This window comes from Eschrichtius robustus, chromosome 18 (genome assembly GCF_028021215.1).
Source record: "Eschrichtius robustus isolate mEscRob2 chromosome 18, mEscRob2.pri, whole genome shotgun sequence".
In the NCBI taxonomy this organism is placed as follows: Eukaryota; Metazoa; Chordata; class Mammalia; order Artiodactyla; family Eschrichtiidae; genus Eschrichtius; species Eschrichtius robustus.
The window spans coordinates 69722265-69735895 of NC_090841.1; the positions used below are offsets into that span (position 1 = coordinate 69722265).

The window sequence follows — 13631 nt, forward strand, 5'->3', positions numbered from 1 at the left end:
CATATATATTTTTTTTTTTACTAATTCTAACATCTGTGTCGATTCTAGGTCCCATTTGATTGGTTTTTTCTGGGGGGGGGGTTTCTTGTTTTGTTTTGGTTTGGTTTGGGGTTTTTTTGGTCTAATTATGGGTCATATTTTCCTGCTTTGTATGCCTGGTGATTTTTTTTTTTTAATTGGATGTCAGATATTGTGAATTTTACCTTGTTGAGTGCTGGGTAGTTTTGTATTCCTGTAAATGTTATTGAGTTTGGGGGGGGTGGTGCATGTAAGTTATTTGGAAACAATTTAGTCCTTTCAGATCTGGCTTTTAAGACTTGTTAGGTAGGACTGGTGTAGTGTGCAGTCTGGGGTGAATTATTCCCTACTCCTAAGGGATGACCCTTCAGTACTCTACCCAGTGCCCATGAGTCATGAGGTCTTCCCATCTGGCTGGTGAGAATAGGTAGTATTCCTGGCCCTGTGTGAGCACCAGGCCTGTAACCTCTAATCCTTCTGTGTTTTTTTTTTTGTTCGTTTTTTAATTTTTTGCCCCACCTTGGCTACTTTACTCACAAGCACACGTTGATCAGTACTCTGTTGCCTACTCAAGGGTAACCCTCTGTACTCTCCTAAATGCTTTCTACTTTCCTGTGAACTCTCTCTGCCTTGATCCCCTGCACTCTCAGCCCCATCTCTTCAACTCATGGATTTTGCCAGGTTCTGCCTATGTTCTTTCTCTCTGCACCATAGCGTGAAAACTTGCTCAAGGCAGAGGCTGGTGTAGTCATAGAGGTCATGATTTTAGTTTCCTGTCTCTCAGGGATCACTGTTTCTCATTGGTGTCCCAGATCTTCAGATCTGTCATGTTTCTTTCTTTCCTTTTCTTTTCTTTGTTTCTTTCTTCCTTTCTTCCTTCTTTTGTTGTTTCATGTAGGAAGATAGATCTAGTCCCTGTTACTCTACTTTGACCAGAACCAGAAATCTCTAAAAATTAATAGGTTTTTAAAAAGAAAGCCACACTTAACATATCTTATAAATATACCATATGTAAAATTAATAAAATCATTAAGATCAATGTGAAAAATTACATTCAAACAAACTATTACAAACAAAAATTCAAAGTAAAGTCATTTCTTGTAGGAGCCAGCCTGCAGAAAAATTTGTTTGTTGCAATGAGTTCTAGACACTGGATAATTTTTTGTATCATATTTTACCTGGCTCCTATATATCTTATAGTTGATGATGAAATAGTTCTGCTGTGTGCAGTTTTGACTTCTAAATAAGAAGAAGAAAGATAAACTTCTGTTGAGTCTTTTTAGAGGAACAGCATATTATGTTGCAGAAAAAGCACAGGTGTGGAGTCAGATGGACTTGAAGTGGAATCCCAGCCGTTTGACCTTGGGCAACTTAAATAAGCTCTCTGAGCTTGGCTTCCTTCGTGTGTAAAACAACCACATTGTTGTGAATATTAAGTGAGAGTGTATAAAGCACCTATCCAATGCCTGGCACACAGTAGGTGCTCAGGAAATCGACTCTTGCTGTCCCCCTGCCCGATGTCATGTAAGTGACTCTCTTTCAATAAGACCCTTTTCAAAATACCTCAGATATTTTAGTTGCCTACAAAATCCAACTGAAAGTTCACTCACCAAATAATAGGGGGAAAAGATGTTTAGGAGAAGAACATAAAGGCTTCGGGGACAGCGATTCATCTTGCTTTGCCTTTGATGCCTAGGCATTAAAGCCTTTCTTCTCTAAGAGTATTTCAGTGCAGGAAACACACTCCAAAAGGGGAAAGTAACATTTAACAGGGTATCAAAGGAAAATAGGGAGGCTGACTGAAATGTAGGCAAGCAGGGCAAGATGGGGCTGAAAGGCTGTGTTGAAACTAAATTGTGGAAGATAGGTGTTATGAGCTGAATTGTGTCCCCCGAAAATGTGTATGTTGAAGCTGTGACGCCCAGCACCTCAGAATGTGACGGTCCTTGAAGACAGGGCCTTGAGAGAGGTGATTAAGTTAAAATGGGACTGTGGGAGTGGGCCCTAGTCCAGTCTGAACAGTATCATTTTAAGAAGAGGAAACTGGGAGATACCCAGGGGACATGAGAGCCTGTGTGCACAGAGGGGAGACCTCGTGAGGACACAGCCAGAAGGCGGTCGTCTGCAAGTCAGTGAGAGAGGCCTCAGGAGAAACCAAACCTGGGATACATTCAGCCTCCAGAACTTGGAGGAAATCGATTTCTGTTGTTTAAGCCATCCAGTCTGTGGTACTTTGTTATGACAGCTTGAGCAAACTCTTACTTATAGGCCTTCAAATCCCAGCAGGGGAAGTTCCTTGATTCCGTGAGTCCTCCTGACTAGGTATGGCATTTCTAGAAGCCCATTCGTTTTAACCAAATCCCTCTACAGTCAGGTAATGTGGATCTGTAGCTGTGCTCTGGAGACCAGCAGCATGATTTTAGTGAGAACAGGGATGTGTGGCTTGGTTGAAGGAGTTGCGGGGGTGAGGTTAGAGATGGATGATTACAGTTGTGACCCTCCAGAGATCCGTTGGCAGGAAAAGAAAGTTTATGGTGCTTTTGTTGCCTTTTTAATTCATCTGGAACTTGTTTCTGTTCTGCTTAGGCTGAATGAAGAAGTGATTTGTCTAGGAGGACCTAGACAAACTTCAGTACTTTAGTCGAGCAGCAACCCTATTTTTCTTCCTGCTCCCTCCAGCTCATGCTTTTATAGTGGTTTAAGTCCTTAGCGTGCAAGGCCTTTTCTCTCAGCTCTGCAAATATCAACTGGTAGATGGAGAGGGTCTTGTGGGCCCCGCTTTCTCACCCAGGCCAGTTTAGCTGTGACGTTAACCGATGCCTTGGAGCGTTACTGCCATAGAACTCTACTAGACAGGCTAATTCAGGCCAGTGTGATGTTCCCAGGCCTTCATGGTTTAAAACCACATGCTCGGTTGGCTCAAATTGGTGCTTGTATTTGATGAATTCCGCAGAAATGCCAAAAACAGAAGAGAGATGTTTTAAAACAATTCATAAAATTGGCAGCTACATTGCCAGAGCATATCTGTTTGGTCCTGAGTGGTTTGCAGAAGTTTAGGCAGACTCTGTGGCAGAATTGGCAATGGTGAAAGACCTCAGAGGTGGTTCCCCTGAGGCAGGCTTGGAGGCCGACAGAGCACAGGCTGGCAGGTTCACGAGTGGCGGCTCAGCAGCTACAGGAAATCCCTCTAGAGTTCTTCAGTTCATTCTCTCACACGCAAACACAACTGTGTCAGACCTTCTCCACTCGCCCACATCCTCCAACCCTCAGGTTTTACAGGGGTAAACAGATGGCGTCAAAGAGGAACTTTCTTATCTTCCCGACGCAGAAGTGTAAACCGACGTACATCTGCCATTAGCCTTTCTGCTCCCTCCCTGCCGCCGCTGGAAAAGCTCTTCTTTCTATCTCCAGTGCCCTATGTTTTACAGCTACCTTTCCACACCATCCCAGGTGTCTTAGGATACTGGTTATCCCTTCTTGCTCATACTCTCAACCCTTCCCTCCGCCTTTTTTTTTTTTTTTTGGCCACAGCACGTGGCATGCGGGATCCTAGTTCCCTGACCAGGGATTGAACCCCTGCTCCCTGCAGTGGAAGTACAAATTCTTAACCACTGGACTGCCAGGGAAGTCCCAGCCCCTCCCCTTTTTAAGCACCCCCAGGTCCTTCCTGTGGAAGACAAGCAAATAAACAGTACCTTTATTGGATTCTTCCCCCTCCTCCACACCCCCATTCCCTGGTCTCTTCCTTCACAGCCAAGCTTCTTGGAAAAGCTGTTCACCCTTCCTGTCTCCTCACCATCCACCAGACTTTCAGGCCCCTCTCCAAGTCCGCTGACCAGCAGATACTCTAGCTCTCATCTTGTCTGATCTTTCAGCAGCTCTTGATGTTCTTCCTTCTGGAAACACTGTCTTCCCGTGGCTACCGTGACATGACTCTCTCCTTACGTTCCTTCTGTCCTTGCCTGCTCCCCTCGGCCGTCCTAAGGTAGACGCGTCATCAGTGCTGATGCATTTCATCCTCGGGGCTCCACGAGGCCGTCTTGTCCTCATGGCGTCACAGTGCTGGCAGCCTCTTAACTGTGAGATCTCCCACCCAGGCTTCTCTGAGCTTTGGATGAGTGTGTCCCACCGTTTTCATACTGTTTCTTCCTCGTGAAATCCAAGGGCACCTCCTAAGATGGAAGTTTCTAGAACCCCTCCGTCCTGGCCCTCTTCCAGCGCTCCCCGTCTCTGAATGGCAACAGCATCCGTCCAGACGCCTGCGGCAGAAACCTCAGCGCCATTCTGGTTATCGTCTGCTTCTCGGCCGCCACATCTAGCCCATCGGTGAATCCCGCTGGATTTTACCTGTTATATTTTTCTTTTCTTTCTTTCTTTCTTTTTCTAAATTTATTTATTTAGTTCATTTATTTTTGGCCGCGTTTGGTCTTCGTTGTTGCACGCGGGCTCTCTCTAGTTGTGTCAAGCGGGGGCTACTCTTCTTTGCGGTGCACGGGCTTCTCACTGTGGTGGCTTCTCTTGTTGCAGAGCACGGGCTCTAGGCGCGCGGGCTCTAGAGCACAGGCTCAGTAGTTGTGGCGCACGGGCTTAGTTGCTCCACGGCATGTGGGATCTTCCCGGACCAGGGCTCGAACCCATGTCCCCTGCATTGGCAGGCGGATTCTTAACCACTGTGCCACCAGGGGAGTCCATGTTACATTTTTCTTGATTCCACCTAATTTTCCCCAACGCTACTTCTGCCCTCCTGGTCCAAAACACCATCCTCTTTTGCCTGGACGACTGCAGCAGATAACCTGCGTCTATTCTGACCCCCTCTTTCTGTTCTCACACTGCCAGAGTAATCTTTTCAAAGTGCAAATCTGATCGTATCAGCCCCATATTTAAAATTCTTCCCAGTGTTCTCAGGATAACGATGAAGTGTCTTAACGTGGCCTCTGTAGGGTCTGGCCCCTTCCTGACCCACCAACCTTGTTCTGCTGCCATGTTGGTCTCCCCTAATGTTAAGTCACCTGGACAGGTGTTTTTACTGCATGTCTTCATAGCTTCTTCTCACCTCTCTTCAGATTTCAGCACAATGTCACCTTCAGGGAAGGCTTCCTCCTGCCTCTACCCGACCTGTAACTGGGTCAAACCTCTCTATTCCGACACTCAGAGTCCTCTGGGACTCCCCCTTGTTTCCTTTGTCTCGGTACTTCTTTACTTTTCTCGGGAAGGTTTTGTTTCCTGTCTTTCTCACTGGACCATATGCTGCATGAAGCAGGCACCATGATTGGTCTCCCATCATTGTATTCCCAGAAGCCAGCAGAGCGACAACAGTGATGTGTTGTTGAATGAATAAATGGGTTTGAAGAACAGGGTTTGAGTCCCAGCCCTGGGCAGCTATGGTCTGAATCCCACTTTTCTCATCTGTCAAATGGAGATATTTTTGCCATCTTTTAGAATTCTTGGGAGAAAAATAATTCATCTCACAAACGACCATTGTTGTTTTGAATGATTATTCTCTATTATTTTAAGGTTGAGTCTTATGAATGTGACAGTGGAGATGATCCTAAGTCAACTAATGCCTTTATTGTTTTTCTCATATAACAGAGTGGTAGGGGACGGGGAATATAGAAATGAGAATTTCATTAGAAAGTCATATTTATTTGAAAAGGTGGTGGGGAAGATTAACCTGAATAAATAGACACTTAAATTTTTTTACTTTTACTTTGTTCATTATGAGAATTCTGAGTGATCATTGAAGGTAATTTGGATGATATAGAAATCACCCATCTTCCCACCTCCCAAACACATTTTCCCACACTCTCAAATAATTCATCAGAAGTCAAGTTACGGGATGAAAGAGTATGTATATGAATACTTTTTAGGCTTTAGATAATTATTCCCTAATTGGTCTCCAGAAACGTTGTGCCAATTCATACATCCACCAGTAGAGTAGGGCAGTGTCCATTTCCTGGCACCCTTGCCAACTCTGGGTTTATAAAATACAGACATGCACTGCATACAGGCATATCTAGATGCATATTTAATGGGGGGAAATGGTATTTGATTAAATTTGCATTTGTAGAGCAAATTACTCCTGAACTTGGACATTCTCTTGTTAGCCATTGGCATTTTTTCTTCACCAATTACCTGTTATTCTTTGCATAATTTTCTTTAGGAGTGTTTCTCTTTTTCATTTTTACTTATAAAACCCTCTTTACATTAAGCCCATTAACTTTTTAAAAATCATATATGCAGATATGAGCTTCAGTAGGACCCTTTCACATGATCACAAGTTCAAGGGTTAACTTATACTTTATTAATGACAACTGGTTTCTCTCTTTTTTTAAAATTTTGCCGCTTGAATTGCACGCTAAGGAGAATGTGTGTGAAAAGAGTCTGGACTTTGAAGTTGGACAAACCTGATTTCAGTCCTAGCTCTGCCACATTCTAGCTGAGGGCCTGGGACAAATTACTGAGCCTCTGCAAGTCTCAGATTTCTCTCCTGAGTAACAGGAATCCTCTGGCCTTGCTTTGAGAGGTAAATAGCTTATGGACGGTGCCTTGTGCAGAAGTGTGTTCTATAAATATTCACTCCCTTTCCGTACCCCTCAAAGATGTGCTGTTCTGTACGTACATCTATATGCATGTGTTTTGTTTGACTAAGGAGCACGCGTATTTTACTCCATTTATAGCCAGATGTGCAATCAGGCGTTAATATTTACTGAATAGTTAACTGTGATCAAAGTACCAGTGAGAATAGAAAAATTCTTAGTGAACCGTGCACTATTTGCATCTAGGAGAGATTTTTAATTGTCAACCTCAGGGATAATATTAGCAAGTTCGGATCCGTTCTATAAACATGGGAGACAATGTAAGTTATGGCATTCTGGAGGGAAAAAAAAAGGCACAGACCGCTTCAAATCCTCAAAAATATTTTGATTTTAAACAGCTCCTAGTGGAGTCTCAAAATACTTGCACTCTCTCATTGAGAATTGATGTCTCAGTCTGTTCTCTTTTCCTTTGTAGGTGTGGCTGGATCTCTTAAAACCTATTGTCAAGCAGATTAGAAGTAAGTATACCCCCCCACCCCCGCCTGTTTAACAGTGATGTCAAATATAAACCAAAAGTCTTCCTTGTCTAAGCGTCGTCTGCCCTGTGGTGTCAAGCACTGGGGCCACACTTTCTTTTTTTACCCTGTGATTGCATTTCAGCATCTACTAATCCACGTACTATTAAATGTATCTTCTGCAATTTTAATATATAACAATTTGGTAATCAAAACTTGGAAAACAAATGTCATTTTAATTAACGACTAAAGCAGGTTCTTAAGGCCCAGAGCAGTTGAGCTTGTCTGGTCTGTTCTCATGTTTCTTACTGTCACTTTTGAAGGGGGCAGGTGGAACCATTTATTCATGAAATTGCTATTAGGTTTTCTGTGCTGCCTTTTCAAAGCCTGTGAGATCAGAATGCAAGTGGTGTTTGGAAAAATAAGGTGCCCAAAAATGTGTGAGTGTGTGTGTGTGTGTGTGTGTGTGATTGGCAAGCAGGACAGAAAGGAGTCTGCCTTGCATTTAGACCGTGTTGTCGAAGGAAAGATTAAGGAGGGTCTAGGAGAGAAGGAAAGGGAACACTTGCTTTTTCCCTCCCTTCTCATTGTGCATCAGCACCAGACCATCCTCCCCTCTCTCCGCTGTGAGGTCAAGTTCAGAGACAAGCTCTCTTCTCCAGTTCATCCCAAATTGTCCCTCACTGCAGCCAGAGACCAGGCAAGAGACTGAGGATGGTAACAAAACTGCATTCCTTTAGTTGAACGTGAATCACACAGTACCTCTTGGGGTCGGTTTTATGTCTGATTAAGAAACCCCACCAGTGCAGTGGTTAAGAATCTGCCTGCCAATGCAAGAGACACGGGTTCGAGCCCTGGTCCGGGAAGATCCCACATGCGGCGGAGCAGCTACGCCCGTGCGCCGCAACTACTGAGCCTGCGCTCTAGAGCCCGCGAGCCACAACTACTGAGCCTGAGTGCCACAACTACTGAAGCCCGCGCGACTAGAGCCCATGCCCCGCAACACGAGAAGCCACCGCAATGAGAAACCCACGCACCACCAGGAAGACCCAACACAGCCAAAAATAAATAAACAAACTAAATTTATTAAAAAAAAAGAAACCCCACCAGGCTACTTACAGCAATTTATGTGGCTGTAATAAACAGGCACACTGTGTTGAGTGGCCCTTATGCAATTGAAATTGATATTGATCTTCTATCATTTAAATTAAGCAATCGTTAATGCAGAAAATGAAAGAGCCGTTGTTCAGCGTTTATTGGGTGGCTGGCCTAGGACTAAGTGTGGAGGACACATTGCTGTGAGAAGCCCCCAGGCCTGAAGGCTGGAGGAAGCACGGCATCTAAAATGATGACATTTGTTCCCGCAGTAACCCGCAATGAGAACTGCTGATGGTGGAAAAGTGTCAGACCCAGGACAGCGGCTGTGGTTTGGTTTAGCACCCGAGCAGAGGCTCTCCTTTTCATCTCTGTGGGCTATGACTCGCCCCGTGTGACAAAGCTGTCATTTTGCATTTAGTGCTAGCATCTTCCTAGCTTCGGGTTTTCTAAGGATCCAAGTAGCCTCATTTAATTCCCCATCTGTGAAAATTGCTGGGAAGAATGAGCTAGACCTTCCCATCTTCCCCATTTTGTTCTTGCTTTTTTGTGATCCAGAGTTGACACGCGAGGATTTCTGTTAATTTTTAGAATGGTTAGCGGAAAGAAGCCCGGCTTCTCTTGGTTTCAGTATTCCTGTGCCTTGTTTTTTTTCCTCCTAATTTTGTACGTATTGCCAACATCTTCATCTTATAGATACATCGTTTGGGGTTTTTTCCCCTAAATTTGAGTGTGTTATAAAAATTAAAGTACAACATCTGTCTTTTGTGACGGTGAAAGGTAGAGCAAAAAAGACATTTTTTACTTTTATACAACTGCTGTTAAAGTTTGGATTTCATCATAATACCTTGTATTTCATAGAACATAAACTTTTGCTGTTATTCCAAATGGCAGAACCTGTAGGATTGCTTTTGTATTGTGGCTTATACAGCAAAATAAACTCTGACTCAGGTTACAAATTATTATTTTATAATCTATTTGATGTTCTGTTTGAATTCTGGAAAGTTACCTGTCTCATTCCCAGTCTTACCCTGCCCACCCCCTCCCAGATCTGCTTCCTAATTTTGTTGGAACTTATCGATAAGATGTTGTATGAGACACTTAGTAAAGGCTTTGACTGACTGTGATGAACACAGTAGCCGCTGTACCTTGGAGAGAGTTAGAAATAATAAATTACGTAACTGATTTACTTTTTCGTTATCTCTTCCTTAAGCTGTCTAAAGCCTATATTTGGACTAAAGCAGACAGATAAATTTTTGAAGACAAATGCCTGCTTTTAAAATCTGGGTACAATTTACGTCTCCAGGGGAAAAGTTTGATGCCTCAATGTAATACGCCTGTCACAGTATTTTTAAAAACCGGGTATCTGGATTTCCCTGGGGGTCCAGTAGTTGAGACTCCGTGCTTCCGACGCAGTGGGTGTGGGTTCAATCCCTGGTCAAGGAACTAAGATCCTACATGTCATGCGGTGTGGCCAAAAAATATAATTTAAAAAAACCCAAACAGGTATCTGTCTCCCCACAATACGAAAATGCGAATTAGTAACCAATGTAACCAGCTATTAAGTGACTTGGATGTTGGCAGAAGTGCTCTGGGCAGCTCGGAATAAGACTTATTATTTGGTATCTAATATACCCTCTTACATCTTTTCCTTTAATGGCATTTGAAAGACAAATCAATAAATGCTTTACTGCTTTTTCCCCCCTTTCTAGGGCCAAAGCATGTCGTTGTTAAGTTTGTGGTGAAATTCTTTCCACCTGACCACACACAACTCCAAGAAGAACTCACAAGGTTAGTGGTTTGGAAACTGGGTATTTATTGCTGTGGGTGCCAGGGAGCAGAGAGAGTGAATGTTCTAAGTCAACTGATGAAACATTTTCACAATGTTACCTTGACCAGCATCTGCTCTGTGCTTGACAGTTTAACCTTCCTCCCTCCCAGTTGTGTTTACAAACATGGGAAGAAAGAAAGTACCACAGCTTCCCTGAAAGCTGGTTTCTCGAAGGCTGTGCTATGAAGTATCTGGACTTATAATCTGTTACCGTCGTATTTCCCCCTCTTACACCTGTCACATCACAAGACAGTTTTGGGAAATGAATCGCTTCTGTGAAACCAAGGTGTGAACTCAGTTTCTCTCTGTTGCTGCAGTGGGTGAATCGACATGAACTGTACGGCGGTTTCTTTGAAAGTGTGGCCGAGTAGGAGGAGTGTGGCCAAGCCCTGCCCCTGGTAGCTGTGTGACCAGCCGGTTACTAAACGCCCCTGCGCCTCTGTTAATTCCCGTGTCAACGCGACTGCAGTGCTTGCTTGGCCAGCGTTGTTTAGAGGTTAAGCATAGAGTGGCCGGAACCCAGTAGGGCTGCTATGAGTGACAACCCCCATCATCCTCATCTTCATCCCTGCTACTACCCATTTTATAATTTCCAGCAAGACACGTGGTAGTCTAAAAGAGAGCAGAGCCTGGTGGGAACATGCGAAGATAAAACGCCTCCCTTTCAAGACTACACTACACTAGTCTGACCAGCCAGATTCTTGCCGCACGTGCCTTGCAAGCTTTAGCTGTTCAAGATGAGGGCTGTCACATCTTTCTTTTCCCTCTGGGTTGAGAGCACAGTATTTTGGGTGGTTGAGTTTGTTAAATGGTTCATCGTTTATCAAAGAGATGAAAACATTCAGTCAACAGTATTGATGGCGTATACATGGTGTGCAAGCCTTGTTCCAGGGACGGGGCGCATACTGCTGAAAAGACCGGCCTGACTTTCACGGGAACAGACACAATGATTAAATAAACAAGAAAAATATCAGATAATGGTAAGAGCCTTTAGGTAATGGAAGTAGACGATGTGATAGAAGGTGACTGGTGATGACTTTACAGTGCCTGGTCTGGGATGCTTGGGCTGGGAAAGTGACAAGGATCTGTCAGTCATTTTCGGAGGAAGAGCTTTCCAGGTAGAAGGAACGGTTAGGCAATGCCCAAGGCAGAAACAAGCTCCAGGCGTTCAGATACCTAAAAGAGGGCTCGCATGGCAGGAACATTGAGGGCGAACTGCATTGAGGTGGGGCAGAGGCCCGATAATACGTCGATAATACGTCGTGTTGAGAGACTGGTTGCCGTAGATACCGAGGGGAGGATGGCAGGAAGAGATGGCAGTCACCCAGGCCAAGATGATGGCGGCCACGGAGGTGGTAGGAGTGGAAACGGAGAAAACACATGCATTTGGAGCACGTGCTGGAGGTGGGGCTGATTTGAATTTGTGACGGGTTGTGGGTGGAGGCTGAGGGAAGGAGAAGGGATGCTGAAGATTTTGACTTAAGCCGCAACCAGATGGATGGGTGACAACTAGAATGGGAAGGGGTGGAGGGAAGTAGAGGACTGGGGAGGGTGGAGAGTCAAGAGTTCGGTTCTGCCAGGTCACGTTTGAGGTCCCTGCTGGACATCCCGGGGCTGCGTCAGGAGCGGCACCAGGTACACGAATGTGCGATTCCAGAAAGGGAGGAAGGCGAAGGCTCTTCCCATGGCTTCGCGTGTTCTGAATGAGTCACCGCTGATAGTTTACCTCCACTTTCACCCCTAAAATGAATGAAGCAGCTAAGTGGCCAGGAACTGCAGAGGCCGTCAGCCTTCTGGGAACCACATGCCTCGGCCAGGGCGCTTCCCATGGAGAAGGGGCAGCTGGGGCTGCCACCCGAGTTGCAGGATGCCGACACCTGTAGCTTCTTCATGCGGTGTCCTTACTGGGGCTACTGTGTCTCAGCTTCTGGGGCTGGTTTTCCTGTTGTTGGAACGTATGTTGCTCGAAGCTCAGAATATTGACATGAATCTGAAGGCCAGTCCAGCTGTTGGTCAGTAGCGTGCCTTTTCCTCGCACGTTTCACTGGGCCTTCATCCTGCTTAGGAAGTTGGCGGCATAAATTACCACTGCCCCCCAACCCCAGTCCTTTCTCCCCATTCTACTTTGCGATGAGTTTTGCACCTTTGCAGTTTTTGTGAATCATCATCTCTAGGGATTTGTGATTCTTCTACCATTCTGGTCCTTGTTATAAAATTCCAGACAACTTGTGACCATCAAGCCGTGTGTGTGTGCCTGGTATTTTGGCAGCTGTTCTGACCGATCTGATAAATTCCTCAAGTGACACAAGCTCAGCTGGACGTAGCAGGTTTGGGGGTTTGTTGTCACTGTTTTCTGGCTCCCAGTGTTAACTGACATTTTAGAAATCTTTTCTGAGGAGAGAATTCCTTTGGCTCTGGGGTCATAAAATTGATGGGAAGTTTAGAAGCTCCCCGTTGCTTTCCGCTTTGTCACAAGGTATGCCGGGAAGGCGACTTCCCAGATCCAAAGTGTTGTTCTCCCACACTCTCAAAGTCCTATTCAAGCAGAAATTTAAGGATGGGACCATTGAGGTGCCAGGCAGTTTTCTATGGCAGATGGTGAGGGAGGGAGGGTTTGGGAGAAGCCCTGTATGGACACTGCTTCATGGGCGAGGGAGGTGCAGACAAGAGTGAGACAGACAGAAACGGGCCCGCAGTTCAGCAGACTTCAAGTGACTCGAGCTGCAGCTAATTCTTCGGGCCTCCAGGAATAGCTTTCGGCTTCCCATTTATATAGATCGAAGATTAAATTGCACTTTGCTGTTAAACAAGAAGCTGAGTTCCTTTCTATTTATTGAGCTACACTCTCACTGGAGCTCTTGTCCTACTGACACCAGGGCTCAGGCATCTAGAAGGAGAAAAGTACTGACTCTGAGGTGCAAGTTTAAAACCGCTTGGGGGAGGGGTCTTTGGAAAAGAAGTTAGCAGGCTTTCTTCTGGCAGAGCTCAGAATCACTTGGCTGTGCTGGTGAGGTCAGACGTATTCCACTGCTCTCTGAACATCTCATCTGACGTGGGATCCAGTTTCTACTTGGCTGTGTTCTTAAAGGTGCAGGGGACCTATCAGAATTTGCTGCTCTGCAGGGCCTGCCGCAGTGTTGTCCTTTGGCTGGCAGAGACATCGTACTGTACACTGAACAAGGAAAGAAAGATTAAGAGCTCCCGGATGAAATAAATTGAAACAGGCATGTTTAAAACATGGCATCGAGATGGGTGTGATTTCCTCCCCTGTGGTCCCTGGAAGTGACAGCCCTCTGATCGGCCCTGCCGCTGTCATCGCCTCCCTCCTCACGTCCATCCTTCCGCCAAGGAGAGCTGATTGCGTTTTGAGCCCTTCATGTGGATTTGACTGGAGCTGCTTCAGTTTAGAATGCAAAAGGTGCTGCGGAACTTCTAAAGTTAGCCCTGCAGCCAGCGTGCGGGACTTACAGCTGTCTTTATGAGAAGATGAGACGGTACCCAGGAAGGTCTTTCTCAGATTACAAGGGCCTTAGCACGAGTCAGCGTAATCAGGGAGTGACAGATTCCTCCAGCAGTTGGCAACGGGGCACTCGTCCTCTGTCTAGATAGGTGAGCTCTCGGAACCCAGCACCGTCT

General features: G+C 45.4%; 1 protein-coding gene across 2 annotated transcripts in view; it reads left to right on the plus strand.

Moving 5' to 3' along the window:
• FARP1 (FERM, ARH/RhoGEF and pleckstrin domain protein 1) overlaps positions 1 to 13631 on the plus strand; it is a 293219-nt gene that overhangs the window by 201053 nt on the left and 78535 nt on the right. For both annotated transcript variants that reach the window (XM_068526857.1, XM_068526858.1), the window contains exons 4-5: positions 7030 to 7072; positions 9877 to 9955. In XM_068526857.1, coding sequence (XP_068382958.1) covers positions 7030 to 7072; positions 9877 to 9955 — 122 coding nt within the window. The remainder of the gene's footprint in view (positions 1 to 7029; positions 7073 to 9876; positions 9956 to 13631) is intronic.